This window comes from Ursus arctos, unplaced genomic scaffold (assembly GCF_023065955.2).
Source record: "Ursus arctos isolate Adak ecotype North America unplaced genomic scaffold, UrsArc2.0 scaffold_5, whole genome shotgun sequence".
In the NCBI taxonomy this organism is placed as follows: Eukaryota; Metazoa; Chordata; class Mammalia; order Carnivora; family Ursidae; genus Ursus; species Ursus arctos.
This window is the reverse complement of record NW_026623067.1, coordinates 53,053,446-53,070,106: the sequence shown is the minus strand read 5'-3', so window position 1 is coordinate 53,070,106 and position 16,661 is coordinate 53,053,446. Positions and strand designations below refer to the sequence as shown.

Genomic DNA, 16,661 nt, shown 5'->3' with positions numbered 1-16,661 from the left:
AAAAGTGGTAAGAACTAAGGACAGAAAAAAAAAAAAATGAGGGTCCGGCAGACTGCATTATTAAATGGTCAGGGTAAGCATCATTAAGAGAAGATGAGATTTGAGCAAAGCCTCAAAAAGGAAGAAGGTGAAGGAATTTGTTCACGCTGTAATGTGGGGAAGAATAGTCCAGCTGAGGAAACGGATCAGAGCAAAAACCCTAAGGCAGCCTGGTGGTGTATTTGAAGAACAGCAAAAGAAGCCACTGGGTGGAACGGAGTAAGTAAAGGAAAGGGTAATAGAAGCTGAAATCTGGAAGTAATAGGGAATTATCTGTAAGGAAGGCTTTGTGGGTCGCTAGAAGGACTTCAGCTTTTATTGATTGAAATGGAGAAGCCATTGTGAAATTTTGACAAGAATGGCTTATCTTACTTAAAAAGATGACTTTGATGTGTAAAAAATAGATAGAAGGAGAGCCAAGATGGAAGGAAGGGGTTAAAGGAAAGAAGGAGTTTGGAGGCTGTTGTAGAATCCCACATGAGAGAGAAAGTGGCTTGGCTAGTAGGAGTGAGAGGTGTCCAGATTCTGGGTATCCAGTAGGATTCATTTGTATGTGGGGCCTGAGAGAGTAGAAGGCAAGAATTTCAGGGACAGCTGGAACAACATGCAAATAATAAGCAAAGTTTATTAGTTCATAATCAACTAAAGTAAATATGCAAAGTGAGCAAAAATTGTTAACACCACTGCTCTCATGGAGCTTACATATTGTTAGGAGACCTCTGTCTTATGAAGAATATATTGGTATGTATGTAGAATATCTCTGGATTAGTATTTGAGAAACTAGAAAGTGCTAGACTTTGAAGAGAGAGTCTGGACATCTAGAAGGCAAGGGAGGCTTTTCAATTTGACCTTTAGTCAATTTTTTTAAAAACAAGTACACATATATCTTAGATTTTTTTTTTAAAGTATAACGTACATACAATGTGCATAAGTGTTCAGATGGCTGAATTTTCAGACTGGACATTACTGTGTAACTAGCACCCAGATCGAGTAACAGAACATTACCAGCACCCCTAGAAACCCCTCAGACTCCCTTCTGATAACTACTGCTTTCCCCTCAGGGTAAACCACTATCCTGACTTCTAACACATATCTTATTTTTGTCTCTTTTGGTAATTAATAAAAATGGAATCATACAGTATGAAGTCTTCTTGTCATTTCTTCTTTTACTTGACATTATGTTTGTGAAATTCATATCATCAGGTGTAATCGTGGCTCGTTCTCATGGTGGTATAGTCTTGCCTTTCTGAATATGCCACAATTTACCCATTTTTCTATTGAAAGCTCTTTAATTATTTATTAATGCCCAATTATTATCCTAGTCAAATTTACATTTAAGCTAACTTTGAATACTGTAATGTTAAATGAATTTTTCTTGATTTTTGGTGATAACTCTTTTTTTCTTTCTTCCTGTAACAAGTTTACTGGAAAACTATATTCTCTTTTCTAGGATGATTGTAGAGTTGTTTTGGCAAAACAGGAAATTACAAGGTTACTGGAAACATTGCAAAAACAGCAGCAGCAGTTTACAGAGGTTGCAGATCACATTCAGTTGGATGCCAGTATCCCTGTCACTTTTACAAAGGTAACGTACAGTATTTCATTTTTAGGTATAGCTTCTGGTAAATCATAACTGTTTTACATTCCATGATAGTCAGCTTGAAGAGACAACTAAGAAATTCATAGTTTTTTTCTGAAAAAAACTTTCATCAGTGGAAAAATAGGAAGTGGTATAATGAATCTCCATGTACCTGTCACCCACTTTAACAATTAAAAACTTTATTTCATCTATCCTTTTCCCCATTCCCCTTTCTACCTGCAGTCTCTCAGGTTATTTTGGAACAAATCCCAGCATATCATTTCATCTATGAAATATTGTTGTGTGTATTTGTAAAAGGTAAGGACTATTTAAAAAAATCAAAATATTGTTATCAGCCTAAAAAATTTATTAATGAATCTCTAATATTAACCATTATCCAATTAGTTATTCAAATTTCCCAGATGGCTAAAAAATTTTTTTATTTCTGGAAACAGAATCCAATCAAATAAGGCCTGTACTTGCCATTTGGTTGATATGTTTTGGTCTCTTTTAAAATGAATTGCCCCTGGGGCGCCTGGGTGGAGCAGTCCTTAAGCGTCTGCCTTCCGCTCAGGGCGTGATCCCAGCGTTCTGGGATCGAGCCCCACATCAGGCTTCTCCGCTAGGAGCCTGCTTCTTCCTCTCCCACTCCCCCTGCTTGTGTTCCCTCTCTCGCTGGCTATCACTCTCTGTCAAATTAATAAATAAAATCTTTAAAAAAAAATAAAATAAAAAAATAAAATGAATTGCCTCTAATTTAAAAGGTTCATTTGTTTCATTTTACTTTCCCTTTTTAGGGTCTGTTTTTTTAGAACTTAATCTTACTTTATAATTCTGTGAAACAATCACATGGTCCAGAGTCAAATCTACAAATCAGGGTTCATTTAGAGAAGTTTAGCTTCTATCCCTAAACCCTCCACGCTTTTCCTCCTTTCTCCATAGAAAACCATCAAGAATTTTTTCTTAGTTTTATTCATCATTTAAAAAATATAGAGAAATACATTTATTTATATATTTGTATGTACACTCATCACATTTAGTTCTTTTCATATAAGTGTACTGCCTGGAGATTACTCCATAGCAGTATTCATTGTGCAGATATACTACATTTGTGTGTGTGTGGTAAAAAACATCAAAGTTACCATCTTAACCTTTTTTTTGAAAGAGAAGGTGAGCATTGGGGGAGGGGAGGAGCAGAGGGAGAGAGAAAATCTCATGCCGGCTCCATGCTCACCGTGGAAGGAGCCCGATGCAGGGATTGATTTCATGACCCTGAGATCATGACCTGAGCCAAAATCAAAGAGTCGGACCCTTAACTGACTAAACCACCCAGGCATCCCTGATCTTAACCATTTTAACTATATTCACATTCAGTATACCTCCAGAATTTTGCATTTTGAAAAACTGAACTTCCATACCGTATAAACAGTAAGTCCCCTTTCCCCGCCCTCCCCCACCTCCTGGTACCATTCTACTTTCTGTTTCTTTGAATTTGAGCATTCTAAATACCTTATATAAGTGGAGCCATATAGTCAGTATTTGTCTTTATATGATTGGCTGATCTCAATTAGTATATCCTCATGTGACAAACCTTTCTTCTGTTTTAAGGCTAAATAATATTGCATTGTTTGTATATACCACATTTTGTTTATACTTTCATCCATTGATGGACATTGGGCTGTTTCCACATCTTGGCTATTATGAATAGTGTAGCTGTGAACATGGGTGTACACATATCTCTCTGAGACCTTGCTTTCATCTCTTTTGGTTATATATCTGGAAGTGAGATTACTGGATATGGTAGTTCTATTTTTATTTTTTTGAGGAAATGTTGTATTGGTTTCCATAGTGGTTGTAGTATATTGTAATTCCCACCAACAGTGCACAAGGCTTGCAATTTCTTCACATTTTAATCAACGCGTTAATTTTTGTTTGTTTGTTTGCTTTAGATAGTAGCCATCCTGAGAGTTGTGAGGTGATACCTCATTGTGGTTTTGATTTGTTTCTGTGATGATTAATGAAGTTGAACCTCATTTCAGATGCTTATTTGCTAGTTTATATCTTCTTTGGAGAAATTTTGTACAAGTCCTTTGCCTCTTTTTTAATTGAGTTATTTGATATTTTTTGTTGAGCTATAGGAGTTCTTTATATATTCTGGAAGGGAATCCACTCTTAAATATATGATTTGCAAATACTTAGTCCCATTTTGTAGGCTGCTTCTTCACTTTGTTGATAGTATCCTTTGATTCACAAAAGTTTAAGATTGATATGGTCCCATTTGTCTACTTTTGCTTTTGTCAATGTGTTTTCGGTGATAACAAAAAAACAAAAAAAAAATCACTTGCCAAATCCATTGTCATGAAGATTTTGCACTATGTTTTCTTCTAACAAGAGTTTTATAGTTTTGGGTCCCATTTTGGAACTTTTTCCATATATTTAAAATCCAAATATTTGTAATTGTTATATGTTATTTGTAAATCTACTTTACTATCAATATATAAAATCTCTTTTGTCTCATTCTAGGATAGCCACCCCTGCTCTCTTTTGAGTATGATTTACACGGAATATCTTTTTCTTTTCCTTCACTTACAGCCTTCTTGTGTCCTTAGATGTGTAGTGAGTCTCTTATAGACAGCATATTGTTAGTTCTCGTTTTTTTTTATCCATTTAGTCATACTGTGTCTTTTCATTGGGGAATTAAGCCCATTTATCTTTCAAGTAATTATTAATAGGTAAGAACTTGTTACTACCATTCGGTTCATTGTTTTTTGCATATCTTATAGCTTTTTTGTCTTTCCTTTTGTCTTACTGCCTTCTGTGTCTCAGTGATTTTTTTATAGTGTCATGGTTTGATTCTGTATTCATTTCCTTTTGTGTGTATTCTGTGGATTTTTGTGTTTACCATTGGTATTACAAAGAACATCTTGTTACAACATTCTTTTGGAAAGTGATAACAATTTAACTTCTTTTGCATATAAACCCTCTATTCTTTTATAGCTCCACCCCCCCATACTTTGTTATTGATGTCACAAATTACATCTTTGTACATTGTGTACCTGTTACCACAGGCTTATAGTTTTTTTTTAATGTTCGTTATTTCAGTTTTCTAAGGAATTAGATTAATGCAACGAAATTGTAATAGTACGGGTTGCTATTTGTCCATGGAATCAGAGGAATGAATAGGAGATGAAATAATTAACAAAGGTATTATAAATAAAAGTATAAATGCTAATACTTTTTAACTCCATATCAAAATAAGAAGATTTAAATTTTTAAAAATTACAGGACAATAGAGTTCACATTGGACCAAAAATGGAAATTCGAGTTGTTACATTAGGATTAGATGGTGCTGGAAAAACTACTATTTTGTTTAAGTTAAAACAGGATGAATTCATGCAGCCTATTCCAACAATTGGTAAGTATAAGTACTGCTTTTTACTTTAATGTTAGATGTTTTAGAGACAAACCCTAGCTTACAGCTGAGTTCTTGGGGATCTTATTTTATGTCAGTATGGCATTGTGGTGGGCTCTTTACTGGCTCTAAGACACTAACATGTCTGAGAAAAAAATGCAAGGTTGAGGGCTGTGGGACTGAAATGTGGATGGTGGGATATTAAGAAGGAACAGTGTTGGTGGGACAGTTGGAAGGATTAAAGGATTGGTGAGGGTTAGGGTGAAGGAGTGGTAGTGGTAGTGGTGCAACACTGTTAGGTATTTGAGTTTCAGGATCTAAGGATCCTGGTGGGGGTTTAGAGGGCTAATAGCTGTTAAAGGTATATATTCCCCGTGTAGGTTTATTAGGAGTGGAGTTGGTTGGGCAGCAGTAGATACTGCTGTATGAAAGTAATTTGTATTATCATAATTCTAAACAGTGGGTCACCTGTGTTTGGTATGTTACTTATTATAAATATAAGTTCAGTATTAAAGTAACTTTTTTTTAAAAAAAACAGGTTTTAATGTGGAAACTGTAGAATATAAAAATCTAAAGTTCACTATTTGGGATGTAGGTGGAAAACACAAATTAAGACCATTGTGGAAACATTATTACCTCAATACCCAAGGTAAGAGTGAAAAACATTTTAATTTTTCAGAATTTTAGGATGCCAGTTTTCTGTGGAATTAACTAGTGAAGCTTATTTTATTAAAAACATTAAGGTGGAAAGACTGGGTTATGTACTTTGGTTTATGTCATGGAAAAATCATAATTATAGCTTAAAACCATACTTACCTTTTATATGTAGGCAGTTAAGAGTACATACCGCTTGCTGCTCTTAACAGTTAAAGTACATTATCACTATTCATATGAGTGTGATCACTGACAATATTGTGATGAAGGGTAGAATTGTTGGTGTATGTTTCTGCTGTTCTCTTCAATTCAGTAAAATATTTATCTCATTATAATCTCTCAGTAGCTCCAGAAGAACCTGCAGTGGTTTGCTTTTGGCCAAACTGTATTTTATCACACATTCCACCCAGCATTTATTTATATTTAGGCCCCGTTCTATGCTTTTGCCTATACCCAACATGAAACTTATGTTCATGCCACATGTTTCATATATATCATACTTTCCACCTAGCAGATAAACTAGATAATTATTTTTACATTGGGATTTTTGATACAGTGATTAATAGGAAAAAATGGGATTTTGAACATGAGGAATGGTCGAAAGTCATGATGTTTAGCTACCATAAGGTAGCTAGAAAGATTTCAAAAGAGAATTCAGTAGATACTTGTGAAGTTTCTGCTATGTATTTTGAGTACAGTATATGTGGAAAGTGCTGTGCTAGGCACCTAGAGAGAATACTTCGGAGAGATAAAGATGGTGATTTATTTAGATTATTTTTTGGCAAAGGAAGTAGTAATTAAAGAACAAGTAGCATCATAGGCCACAAAAGAAGTCTCAACAAATTTAAAAAGATCAACGCATCTTTTCTTTACTTTTTTTTTTTTTTAAAAGACTTATTTACTTAGAGAGTGTGAGTGAGGGAGGAGCAGAAGGAGAGGGAGAGGGAAAGAGAGAATCTCAAGCAGACTCCCTGCGGAGCCCCATGGGGGGCTCAACCCCATGTTCCTGAGATCATGACCTGAGCTGAAATCAAGAGTCAAGACATTTAATCAACTGAGCCACCCAGGAGCCCCTCAATGCATCTTTTCAGACCACAATGCTAAGACACTAGAAGTCGTCCACAGGAAAAAATATGGAAAGACTGCAAATACGTGGGGGTTAAATAACATGCTACTAAACAATGAATGGGTTAACCTAAAAAATCAAAGAAGAAATCAAAAAGTACATGGAAACAAATGAAAATGAAAACACAGTGGTTCAAAACCTTGGGATGCAGCAAAAGCTGTTCTAAGAGGGAACTTTATGGCAATACAGGCCTACCTCAAGAAGCAAGAAAAATCTCAAAACAATTTAACCTTACACATAAAGGAGGTAGGAAAAGAACAAAAAAACACAGCCCAAAACCAGTAGAAGGAAAGAAATAATTAGATTAGAGCAGAAATAAATGATACAGAAACTAAAAAAAAAAAAAAAAAAAAAAATAGAACAGATCAGTGAAACCAGGAGCTGGTTCTTTGGAAAAAAATCAATAAAATTGATAAACCCCTAGCCAGACCTATCAAGAAAGAAAGAGAAAGAAAACAAATAAATAAAATCACAAATGAGAGAAAAGGAATAACAACAAAAAACCACAGAAATACAATTATAAGAGAATATTATGAAAAACTATATGCCAAAAAATTGGACAACCTAGAAGAAATGGATAAATTCCTAGAAATACAAACTACTAAAACTGAAACAAGAAGAAATAGAAAATATGAACAGTCCAATTACCAGCAAAGCAATTGACTCAGTAATCAAAAAATTCCCAATAAACAGGGATGCCTGGGTGGCTCAGTCAGTTAAGTGTCTCCCTTCGACTCAGGTCATGATCTAGGGGTTCCGGGATCTAGCCTTGCATCCGGCTCCTGCTCAGTGGGTAGTCTGCTTCTCCTTCTCCATCTGCCCTTCCCCACTGCTTGTGCTCTCTCTCTTAAAAACAAAACAAAACAAAACCAAACCAAAAAACCCCAAAAAACTCCCAACAAACAAAAGTCCAGGATCAGATGGCTTCACAGGTGAATTCTACCAAATATTTAGAGAAGAGTTAATACCCATTCTTCTCAACTATTCTAAAAAATAGAAAAGGAAGGAAAACTTCCAAATTCATTCTATGAGGCCAGCATTATCCTGATATCAAAACATGATAGATACCACAAAAAAGAGAACTACAGGCCAATCTCTCTGAACAAAGATGCAAAAATCGTCAATAAAATACTAGCAAACTGAATCCAATGATATAAAAAAAATCATTCCCCATGACCAAGTAGGATTTATTCCTGGGTTGCAAATCAGTCAGCATGATACATCAATAAGAGAAAGGATAAGAATTATATGATCATTTCAATAGATGCAAAAAAAAAAAAAAGCATTTAACAAAGTATAACATCTATTTATGTTAAAAACCCTCCACAAAGTAGGTTTAGAGGGAACATACCTCAACATAATGAAGATCATCTACGAAAAACCCACACCTAACATCAGGGAAAACCTGAGAGCCTTCCCCCTAAGGTCAGGAACAAGACAAGGATGTCCACTCTCACCACTTTTATTCAACATAGTCCTGGAAGGGCTAGCCACAGCAATCAGACAAAAAAAGAAAAGGAATCCAAATTGGCAAGAAGAAGTAAAACTTTCACTATTTGCAGGTGACATGATACTATATTGTGTGTGTATGTATGTGTATATATGTGTGCATATATGTGTGTGTGTGATTATATGTATATATAAAGCCTGAAAGACTCCACCAAAAACTGTTAGAACAGATAAATGAAGTCAGTAAAGTCATAGGATACAAAGTCAATTTACAGAATTCTGTTGCATTTCTATACACCAATAATAAAGCAGCCAAAAGAGAAGTTAATAATCCCATTTACAATTGCACCCAAAATAATAAGATACCTTGGTGTAAACCTAACCAAAGAGATAAAAGACCTGTACTCTGAAATCTATAAAACACCGATGAAACAAATTTAAGGGGATACAAAAAAAATGGAAACACATTCCTTGTTCATGGATTGAAAGAACAAATATGGGGCGCCTGGGTGGCTCACATGGTTGAGTGTCTGCCTTCGGCTCAGGTCATGATCTTCAGGTCCCGGGGTCAAGGTTCACGTTGGGCTCCCAGCTCAGTGGGGAGACTGCTTCTCCCTTTCCCTCTTCCTCTCCCCCTGCTTGTGCTCTGTCTCTCTCTCAAATGAATAATAAGGTCTTAAAAAAAAAGAAACTTTAAAAAAAATGAAAGAACAAATATTGTTAAAATGTACTACCTAAAGCAGTCTACACATCTAATGCAATTCCTATCAAAATACCAACAGCATTTCTCACAGAGCTAGAACAAACAATCCTAAGAAGACCCCGAATAGGCAAAGCAATCTTGAAAAAGAAAAGCAAAGCTGGAAGCATCACAGTTCTGGACTTCCAAGTTAACTTACAAAGCTGTAGTAATCAAAACAGTATGGTACTGGCACAAAAATAAACATAAAGATCAATAGAATAGAATGGAAAACCTAGAAATAAACCCACAATTATATGGTCAGTTAATCTTTGATAAAGCAGGAAAGAATATCCAATTGGAAAACGACAGTCTCTTTAACAAATGGTGTTGGGAAAACTGGATAGCGATGTGTAAAAAAATGAAACTGGACCACTTTCTTACACGATACATGAAATAAATTCAAAATGGATTAAAGATCTAAATGTTAGACCTGCAGCCGTAAAAATCCTAGAAAAGAGCACAGGTAATAATTTCTCTAACATTAGCCTAGCAACTTTTTTCTAGATAGGTCCTTTGGGGCAAGCAAAACAAAAGGAAAAATAAACTACTGGGACTACATCAAAATAAAAAGCTTCTAGACAGCGAAGGAAACAATCAACAAAACTAAAAGGCAACCTATGGAATGGGAAAAGATAGTTGCAAATGACATATCCAATAAAGGGTTAGTATCCAAAATACATAAAGAACTTTCAGAACACAAGAGCCAAAAACCAAATAATCCGATTAAAAAATGGGCAGAAGACACGAATAGATATTTCTTCAAAGAAGACATCCAGATGGCCAATAGGCACATGAAAAGATGCTCATCATCACTTTCCGTCAGGAAAATGCAGATCAAAACTGCCAGTCAGAATAAAGTCAACAACATAAGAAATAACAGATTTTGGTGAGGATGTAGAAAAAAAGGAACCCTCTTCCAGTATTGCTGGGAATGCAAACTGTTGCAGCCACTCTGGAAAACATTATGAAGGTTTCTCAAAAAGTTAGGATTAGCACTACCCTATGATCCAGCAATTGGATTACTAGGTATTTACCCAAAGAATACAAAAACATTAATTCAGAGGGATACATGCACCCTGATGTTTATAACAGCATTATCAACAATAGCCAAGTTATGGAAACAGCTTAAGTATCCATAGATTGATGAATGGGTAAAGAAGTTGTGGTATATATCGATAATGGGATATTACTCATCCAGAAAAAGAATGAAATCTTGCCATTTGCAATAACATGGATGGAGCTAGAGAGTATAATGTTAGATGAAATAAGTCAGAGAGAGACAAAGACCATATGGCTTCACTCATGTGGAATTTAAGAAACAAATGAGCAAAGGGGGGCAAAAAAGAACACAGACACAGACTCTTAACTATAGAGAACAAACTGATGGTAACCATAGGGGAGTTAGATGGGGGGACAGGTGAAAAAGGTAATGGGGATTAAGGAGTGCACTTGTCAAGATGAGCATCAGACAATTAAAATAAAAATTTAAAGAAAAAGGAACAAGTGGCATCGTTATGCAAATCATGAGAGGTATATTCTCATTAAGAAAAATATTAATTCACATACACAGCATTTTGTGTTTGATGGAACAAGGGTTGTAAATCCTGTTATAGATGGGGAAGTGAAGAGGTGAAAAGTTAGGTGAACTACTTGAGGTCATACTATTAAGTATTGCTAGATTCTCTTACAGTAGGCAGCCTTTCTATGAAAAACATAATAGTAGACTAACCATAATAAAATAATGAGAGCATTAAAATATTTGGTCCATTTACTGAAAGTTAACAAATGACTAATTCAATTTTTTTTTGTTTTTTGTTTTGGTAGCTGTTGTATTTGTTGTTGATAGCAGTCATAGAGACAGAGTTAGTGAAGCACATAGTGAACTTGCAAAGTTGTTAACGGAAAAAGAACTCCGAGATGCTTTGCTCCTGATTTTTGCTAACAAACAGGTAACACGTTTGTATTTCAGAATACTTATTTAGTAGTTTTGTGCATTCTATCATAAGGTAACATAAGGTAATTTCAAAACTGATAATTCTATAGATACTTAAGAAGTTTGTGCTGAGTATTTTAAATACAATATTTATAGAAAGTGCTCTACTGTGTACCTTGGAGTATAGAGAAAGAAATAAGGTGATTGATGCTTACCAGAAACTCCTATATATGTTTGTAAACATGTAAGTGACTGTATATGAGATTCTAATACATAGAAAACTGGTAAGTAACTTCAATAATACTAACAACGTGTCATGGAAAATTAAGAGTAGTTCTAAAGGTGGCATCTTATAAAAGATGTGTAAAAAGTGGGATTTGAGTTGGAATTATGATAAGAGTTGAAATTATGGATAGGACTTTGAGTCAGTATGTGAAAGAAAGAACACTGTAGGAAGAGAAAATAAAAGCATGAGTGTTTTAGGAAGCATCAGCAGATCAGCAGTAGAGGATGAAGAAAATCTAGAATAACAGGTGAGGTCTAGACTAAGAAATTTAGGGTTTTATTCTATGACAAAGGAAAACCATCAAATGGTTTTTGGACTCATATCTGTGTTTTAAGACTATAATCTGGGGGTAGGATACAGAATTAATCAGGGGGAAGGGACTAGAGACAGGCAGATGCAGTAAATTACTGTAGTAATTCAAGTGAAGAGAGTTAACAAGATCCTGAATTAAAGGAATAGAAGGGTGGAAGCAGATTGAAAAGAGTTTATGAAGGTAGATTTGTTAGAATTTGGTGTCCGGATGGGGTGGGTAAAGGACAGGGAGAAGCTACCTATTCCTAGATCTTGAGCCTATGCTTCTAGGAGAATGAGAATGCTTTTCAGTGCAGTAGAGGGGCTAAGATGTCATAAAAAGGAAGGGTAGGATGAAGAATAAAGGATTTCCCTCTTAATAAAAAATCAAAGGCAAACTACTAAGAACAGATACACTTTGCTTACTTACTGAAAAAGACACGCAGATAAGGCAAAGTGAAATACCATTTTCCATTTAAATTGTTAAAGATAAAAATGTCTCATAATCTTCAGACTCACATATACTGTTGGTGTGGTTATTAAACAAACATTTTCTTGGAGGGCAATTTGGCAGTACCAGACCTATCAAAATTTTAGATGCATATACTCTTGTACCCTACAGTTCTACCTCTAGTAATGTGTTGTGCATAGAGATATCCTAAGGTTATCCTGCTGATAATGTTGCAAATGAATGTAGTAAAAAATATGTTACATATGTATATGTATGTATTTGTAATAGCACATAAACAGAACCTCAATCTAAATTTTAAGTATAGGACTGGTTAAGAAAATTATGTTGCACCTGCATCCTGGAATGCAATTCAGATGTTAAAAATAATGTAGAAGGTCTTCTTGTTCAGATAATGGAAAGGTAACTATCTTTCAGATGTATTAAGTAAAAAAAAAAAAGCTAAAGTATGTTTCTGTTTGTTTATTTGCATGAATGTGCATGGAAATTATCTGGACAAATATATAAGAAGTCGTAACTGGTGGTTGCTTCTAGGAAGTAGGGGTGTTCGGGGGTATTTGGAGTGGGAGTTTAATAACTTCATTATATAAATTCTGTATCTAAGCCATTTTTCTGATACACATGTATTAACCTTTTTCTTTTAAGTTGATGCCTTATGATTCAGTATCTTTCATTCAGGTTGCATTGTCTTTATTGATTTCACTGTAAGTTTATTCTTACAGACTATATTATAAATGATCTTATTCACAACCCTACTTTACTTATACTTATTAATCACAGAATAATTACTGAAGGGTGAATCTAGGTTTTAACTTTAGGTTTCTTAGAATGGTACCAACATAATTCTTTATAAATGGTAGTTTTGATGGGATGATTATAAAAAAATTTCTGATACGTATGTTATCTTTCAGGATGTTGCTGGAGCTCTGTCAGTAGAAGAAATCACTGAACTTCTCAGTCTGCATAAATTGTGCTGTGGCCGTAGCTGGTATATTCAGGGCTGTGATGCTCGAAGTGGTATGGGACTATATGAGGGGTTAGATTGGCTCTCAAGGCAACTTGTGGCTGCTGGAGTATTGGATGTTGCTTGATTTTAAATGCAGAAGTTATTTAAAGTTTTGTGGTTAAGAGTTATTTTGCACATATAAGAAATTCTACATCTCAAAGATAGTTTATTTAGGATGTATATTTAAAAGGAATCTTGGTTGGGGAATTCAGTACAATATTGCTTTTTAAAAAATGACTGTAGTAAAATTTAAATATTTGAGCAGATTAAATTGCATTAAATAGGACTTCTTGAATATACATTTTTTTTAAAAACACACATTTGTTATTTAAGTTTTTCACATTATGTGTGATCCATATATTGGCAAAAAGGTAAGTCAGAGTAAGGGTAAGGTGAAGGTTTATTCTTTCAGTGAAAAAGGAATAGCCAACTGAATGTCTAATGGAACCTCTGTGTGAAGCAAGTGAAGCATAGCTTCTTCACTGGATTTTGGCAGTATTTAGTAGCAAAACAGCAGTGACTTAATGAAATAGAATCCAGGCTGCATCTTGGGGAAATAGGATTACTTTACTTCTTTGTTCAGTATAACAGAATACCTTTAATGCTAACAACTTTAAGCTACAGAAAATTAACATTTTATAATGTTTTACTGAAACTTTCTCTAAGCCCTTTTGTATAAAACCCAGTGAGTCAGATGAAATGTTATCTAACTAGGTATGACTGTCAAGATTAGTATTGAACTGAAGAACAATTAATAATAAAACTGTGAAAGTCAGTTATGTTGTAGTTAATCTTCACTTATGGAAGACCCATTTCTAGGGTTGAACCTGGATGTATTATTTCCTAAGTCACAGCTCTAAATTGGTCCTTCTATTTTCAACACGTTTGAAGTAGTTAGAGTTCCTTTTTAAAACAATACTGCATCCTTAGTGGGAACAATTTTTAGTAAAATGTAGTAAGTTACACATAGAACCAGGGTTGGCTTTACATAAAAGAGATCTAAGTAGGAAACTACATTTACATTAAGAGAAGTCATTTAAACAGTGGAGAATCAGTTACTTTAAATACTTTCCCAAAATAAGGACATTTATGTTGACAATAAGACATTATTAAGGCTCTTGATGGTAAGGCCTTGCAAAGTTAAGGAAGGAAAAGAAATGTTCAGAATGTTTACATCACATTTATTATGCAGTGTTGTAAAAGTTTAAAAATTTTGTGCTTTTTACTGTTTTTTCATTTTTTAAGGATACTTACTTATGGCAGTACGATTTTATATTTAAACATAGCTAGATTGGGTTTTATTTTTGTTTAAATGCTCTTCACCCTTTAGGATGATAGCTGAATAATCCTAAGTCTTATTAGTTGAATTGCTAGGAGATGTCCCTTTTAGGTGGCACTGTTTTGGTTCAGTCTCTTCAACTGTACTTGTTTGTTTAAAATAAACAGCAAAACTTTTAGAAAACAAAGCATTAAAAAGAAGTCCATCAGTGTTATGCGCAGTATGTAAATAAGTAAATATTTCATCCATTATTTTTCAAGTAAAAGTCATGCTGTTACAAGTGTAATTTGTGCATATAACACTTATGAATTATTTAATAATTGATTACAATAACTGTGAAAAATAAAAAACATGTTAACATTTGCTTGTGAGCCTGTGACGTGTTTTCTCTACTAGGTAATTGAAAAAAAAAGTCTAACACTAACATGTAAACTTGTTTTCCTTGTAAATTATTAAGTTCATTTCACCTATTTTGCTAAACTTTGTAATTCACATCTTAGCATATTACTAAACACAATGTAAAAATTGTGCTTAGACCCGATTATAATGTACATAATAGCGTTTGTGTGTGATTTCTTTTTTTAAGAAATATTTTTCTTAGGCTCTTATTACTATTTGTGGTTGTATTCTTTCAGTAATCATTAGTTAAGATTTTGCTAGTTCCCCCTGGGAAATGTCAAACTTAATAATGAGAGAGATGTTTTAAATCCAGTCTATTAGTATTTGCCTCCTAGCTCTGAACTTCTGTATTAAGCCTAAATATTGTTGTATGGTTTGTGTAAAGCAGGTTTTACAAGTGTGTAGCTCTGGTCTGTAATTCTGGAATGCTTTATCATCACCAGAAGCCATTATTTGCATTACATATAGACAGCAATAAAATGTTAAAATCATTTTAAAGAAGTCCTATCATTATTCTAAAAATTCTGTTTCATGTATCATGTATCTACTAGTGTAACTAGTAACCAATTAAGAAAGTCATATTTGTGCTGTGGTTAAGAGAAAGAAAACAAAACGGGTAGGGGTTGACTTGCATGTCAAATTTGAGTTGTAGTTTATTAAAGATTTAGAAATAACTTATTCTGTAGTTGCAGTGTAAGCCACACTTAAATGAGTATTATAGCTAGTGTTTTGATAGAACTAAAATTTTTCATTAAACAAAGTGAAACTTTTTTTTTGAATTTTAAGTAACTATTTTAGAAAATGTCTGAGAAAACTTAGGTGTAGCCTATAAACTAATATTGCTAAAAGAAAGACATCTTCTGTAGCACTGAGATACCTTTGAATTGCAAAGTAGTAATAGGGAAGACAGTTGTACTTTCCCTAAAAAAATAATGAATGAAGCGGATGAATAAGTATCAGATGGTATCCTGCTAATAATTTAAAGCATGCTTTAAAAAAAGGACATCTGGCAATGGTTGTTTTTAGGTCTACTGTTTATGTTAAATTTATGACATGAAATGGAAAAATTCATTCATCAAATAGGATTTTTCACTCAAGCAAAGAACTGTGTTTGGCAAAATGGGACATCACCACCACTTGGTGGCACTATTATTAAAAAAATTTAGGATTAAGTTTTCAGGAATGAATAAATTGCTAGTGAGATGTCTAGACACCTAAAATAGGAAGAAAAGGTAAATGTCACAGTGAAAAGTCATTTTATGTCTAAGTTCTACTTTATAAAAGGAGGACATGATACCAGTTTAAGGTAGCACAACTTGGCACATTCTTCCATGTCATAGGGTCGTGGTACAAAATGGATAAAAGAAGTAATCCTGCTTAGCAATAGAAGGAAAAGTGTAAGTTTAAATTTAAACATAAGACTGAATTCCCTCAATAGGTCTGTTGAACGTGCTCCTCCTTTAACTTCTTGTTCTCCTTTAACTTCAAGAATATCTAGGAACTAGAAGCAATGGTTCTTAATAGTTATGAAGTCAGGAGGGAAAGTGAAGAAGAAATGAAGTCAATAAAAGACTGTGAACTCATACTGTTTTTACTGCTTAAATTGCTCCATTAATAGCTCCTAAAAGTTATATTTTATACTTTCTCGATGGTATATTTAGTAAGGTAAGAAAAGATACTATAACGAGGTCAGAAAATTTGAATTTACCTACATGAGGAAAATGATGTGAAAACAGTAAATGAACCTGTATATAAATCTAAGGACTGAAGTATTAATTTATTCTCATTTTTATATTTAAACACTAGGTGTAATACTCATTTAAATGTGACTTACCTGCAACTCAGCATAAGTTATTTCTAAATCTTTAATAAACTACAACTTCCTATTTATTTCCTGAAATTTTACTTACCACTACTTACTATTTTTAACAATAATTAAAAGGCAAAACTATTTGGCATGAAACACAAACCTAAGAAAAGAAAGGAAGTGATATATT

General features: G+C 34.0%; 1 protein-coding gene across 1 annotated transcript in view; it reads left to right on the top strand.

Moving 5' to 3' along the window:
- The window catches only part of TRIM23 (tripartite motif containing 23), a 32,243-nt gene extending 17,088 nt beyond the window's left edge, over positions 1-15,155 (top strand). Inside the window, exons 7-11 of the mRNA XM_026498890.4 lie at positions 1,490-1,624; positions 4,904-5,033; positions 5,569-5,679; positions 10,826-10,950; positions 12,892-15,155. Coding sequence (XP_026354675.1) covers positions 1,490-1,624; positions 4,904-5,033; positions 5,569-5,679; positions 10,826-10,950; positions 12,892-13,071 — 681 coding nt within the window. The 3' untranslated portion in view covers positions 13,072-15,155. The remainder of the gene's footprint in view (positions 1-1,489; positions 1,625-4,903; positions 5,034-5,568; positions 5,680-10,825; positions 10,951-12,891) is intronic.
- Positions 15,156-16,661: the final 1,506 nt, after the last annotated feature.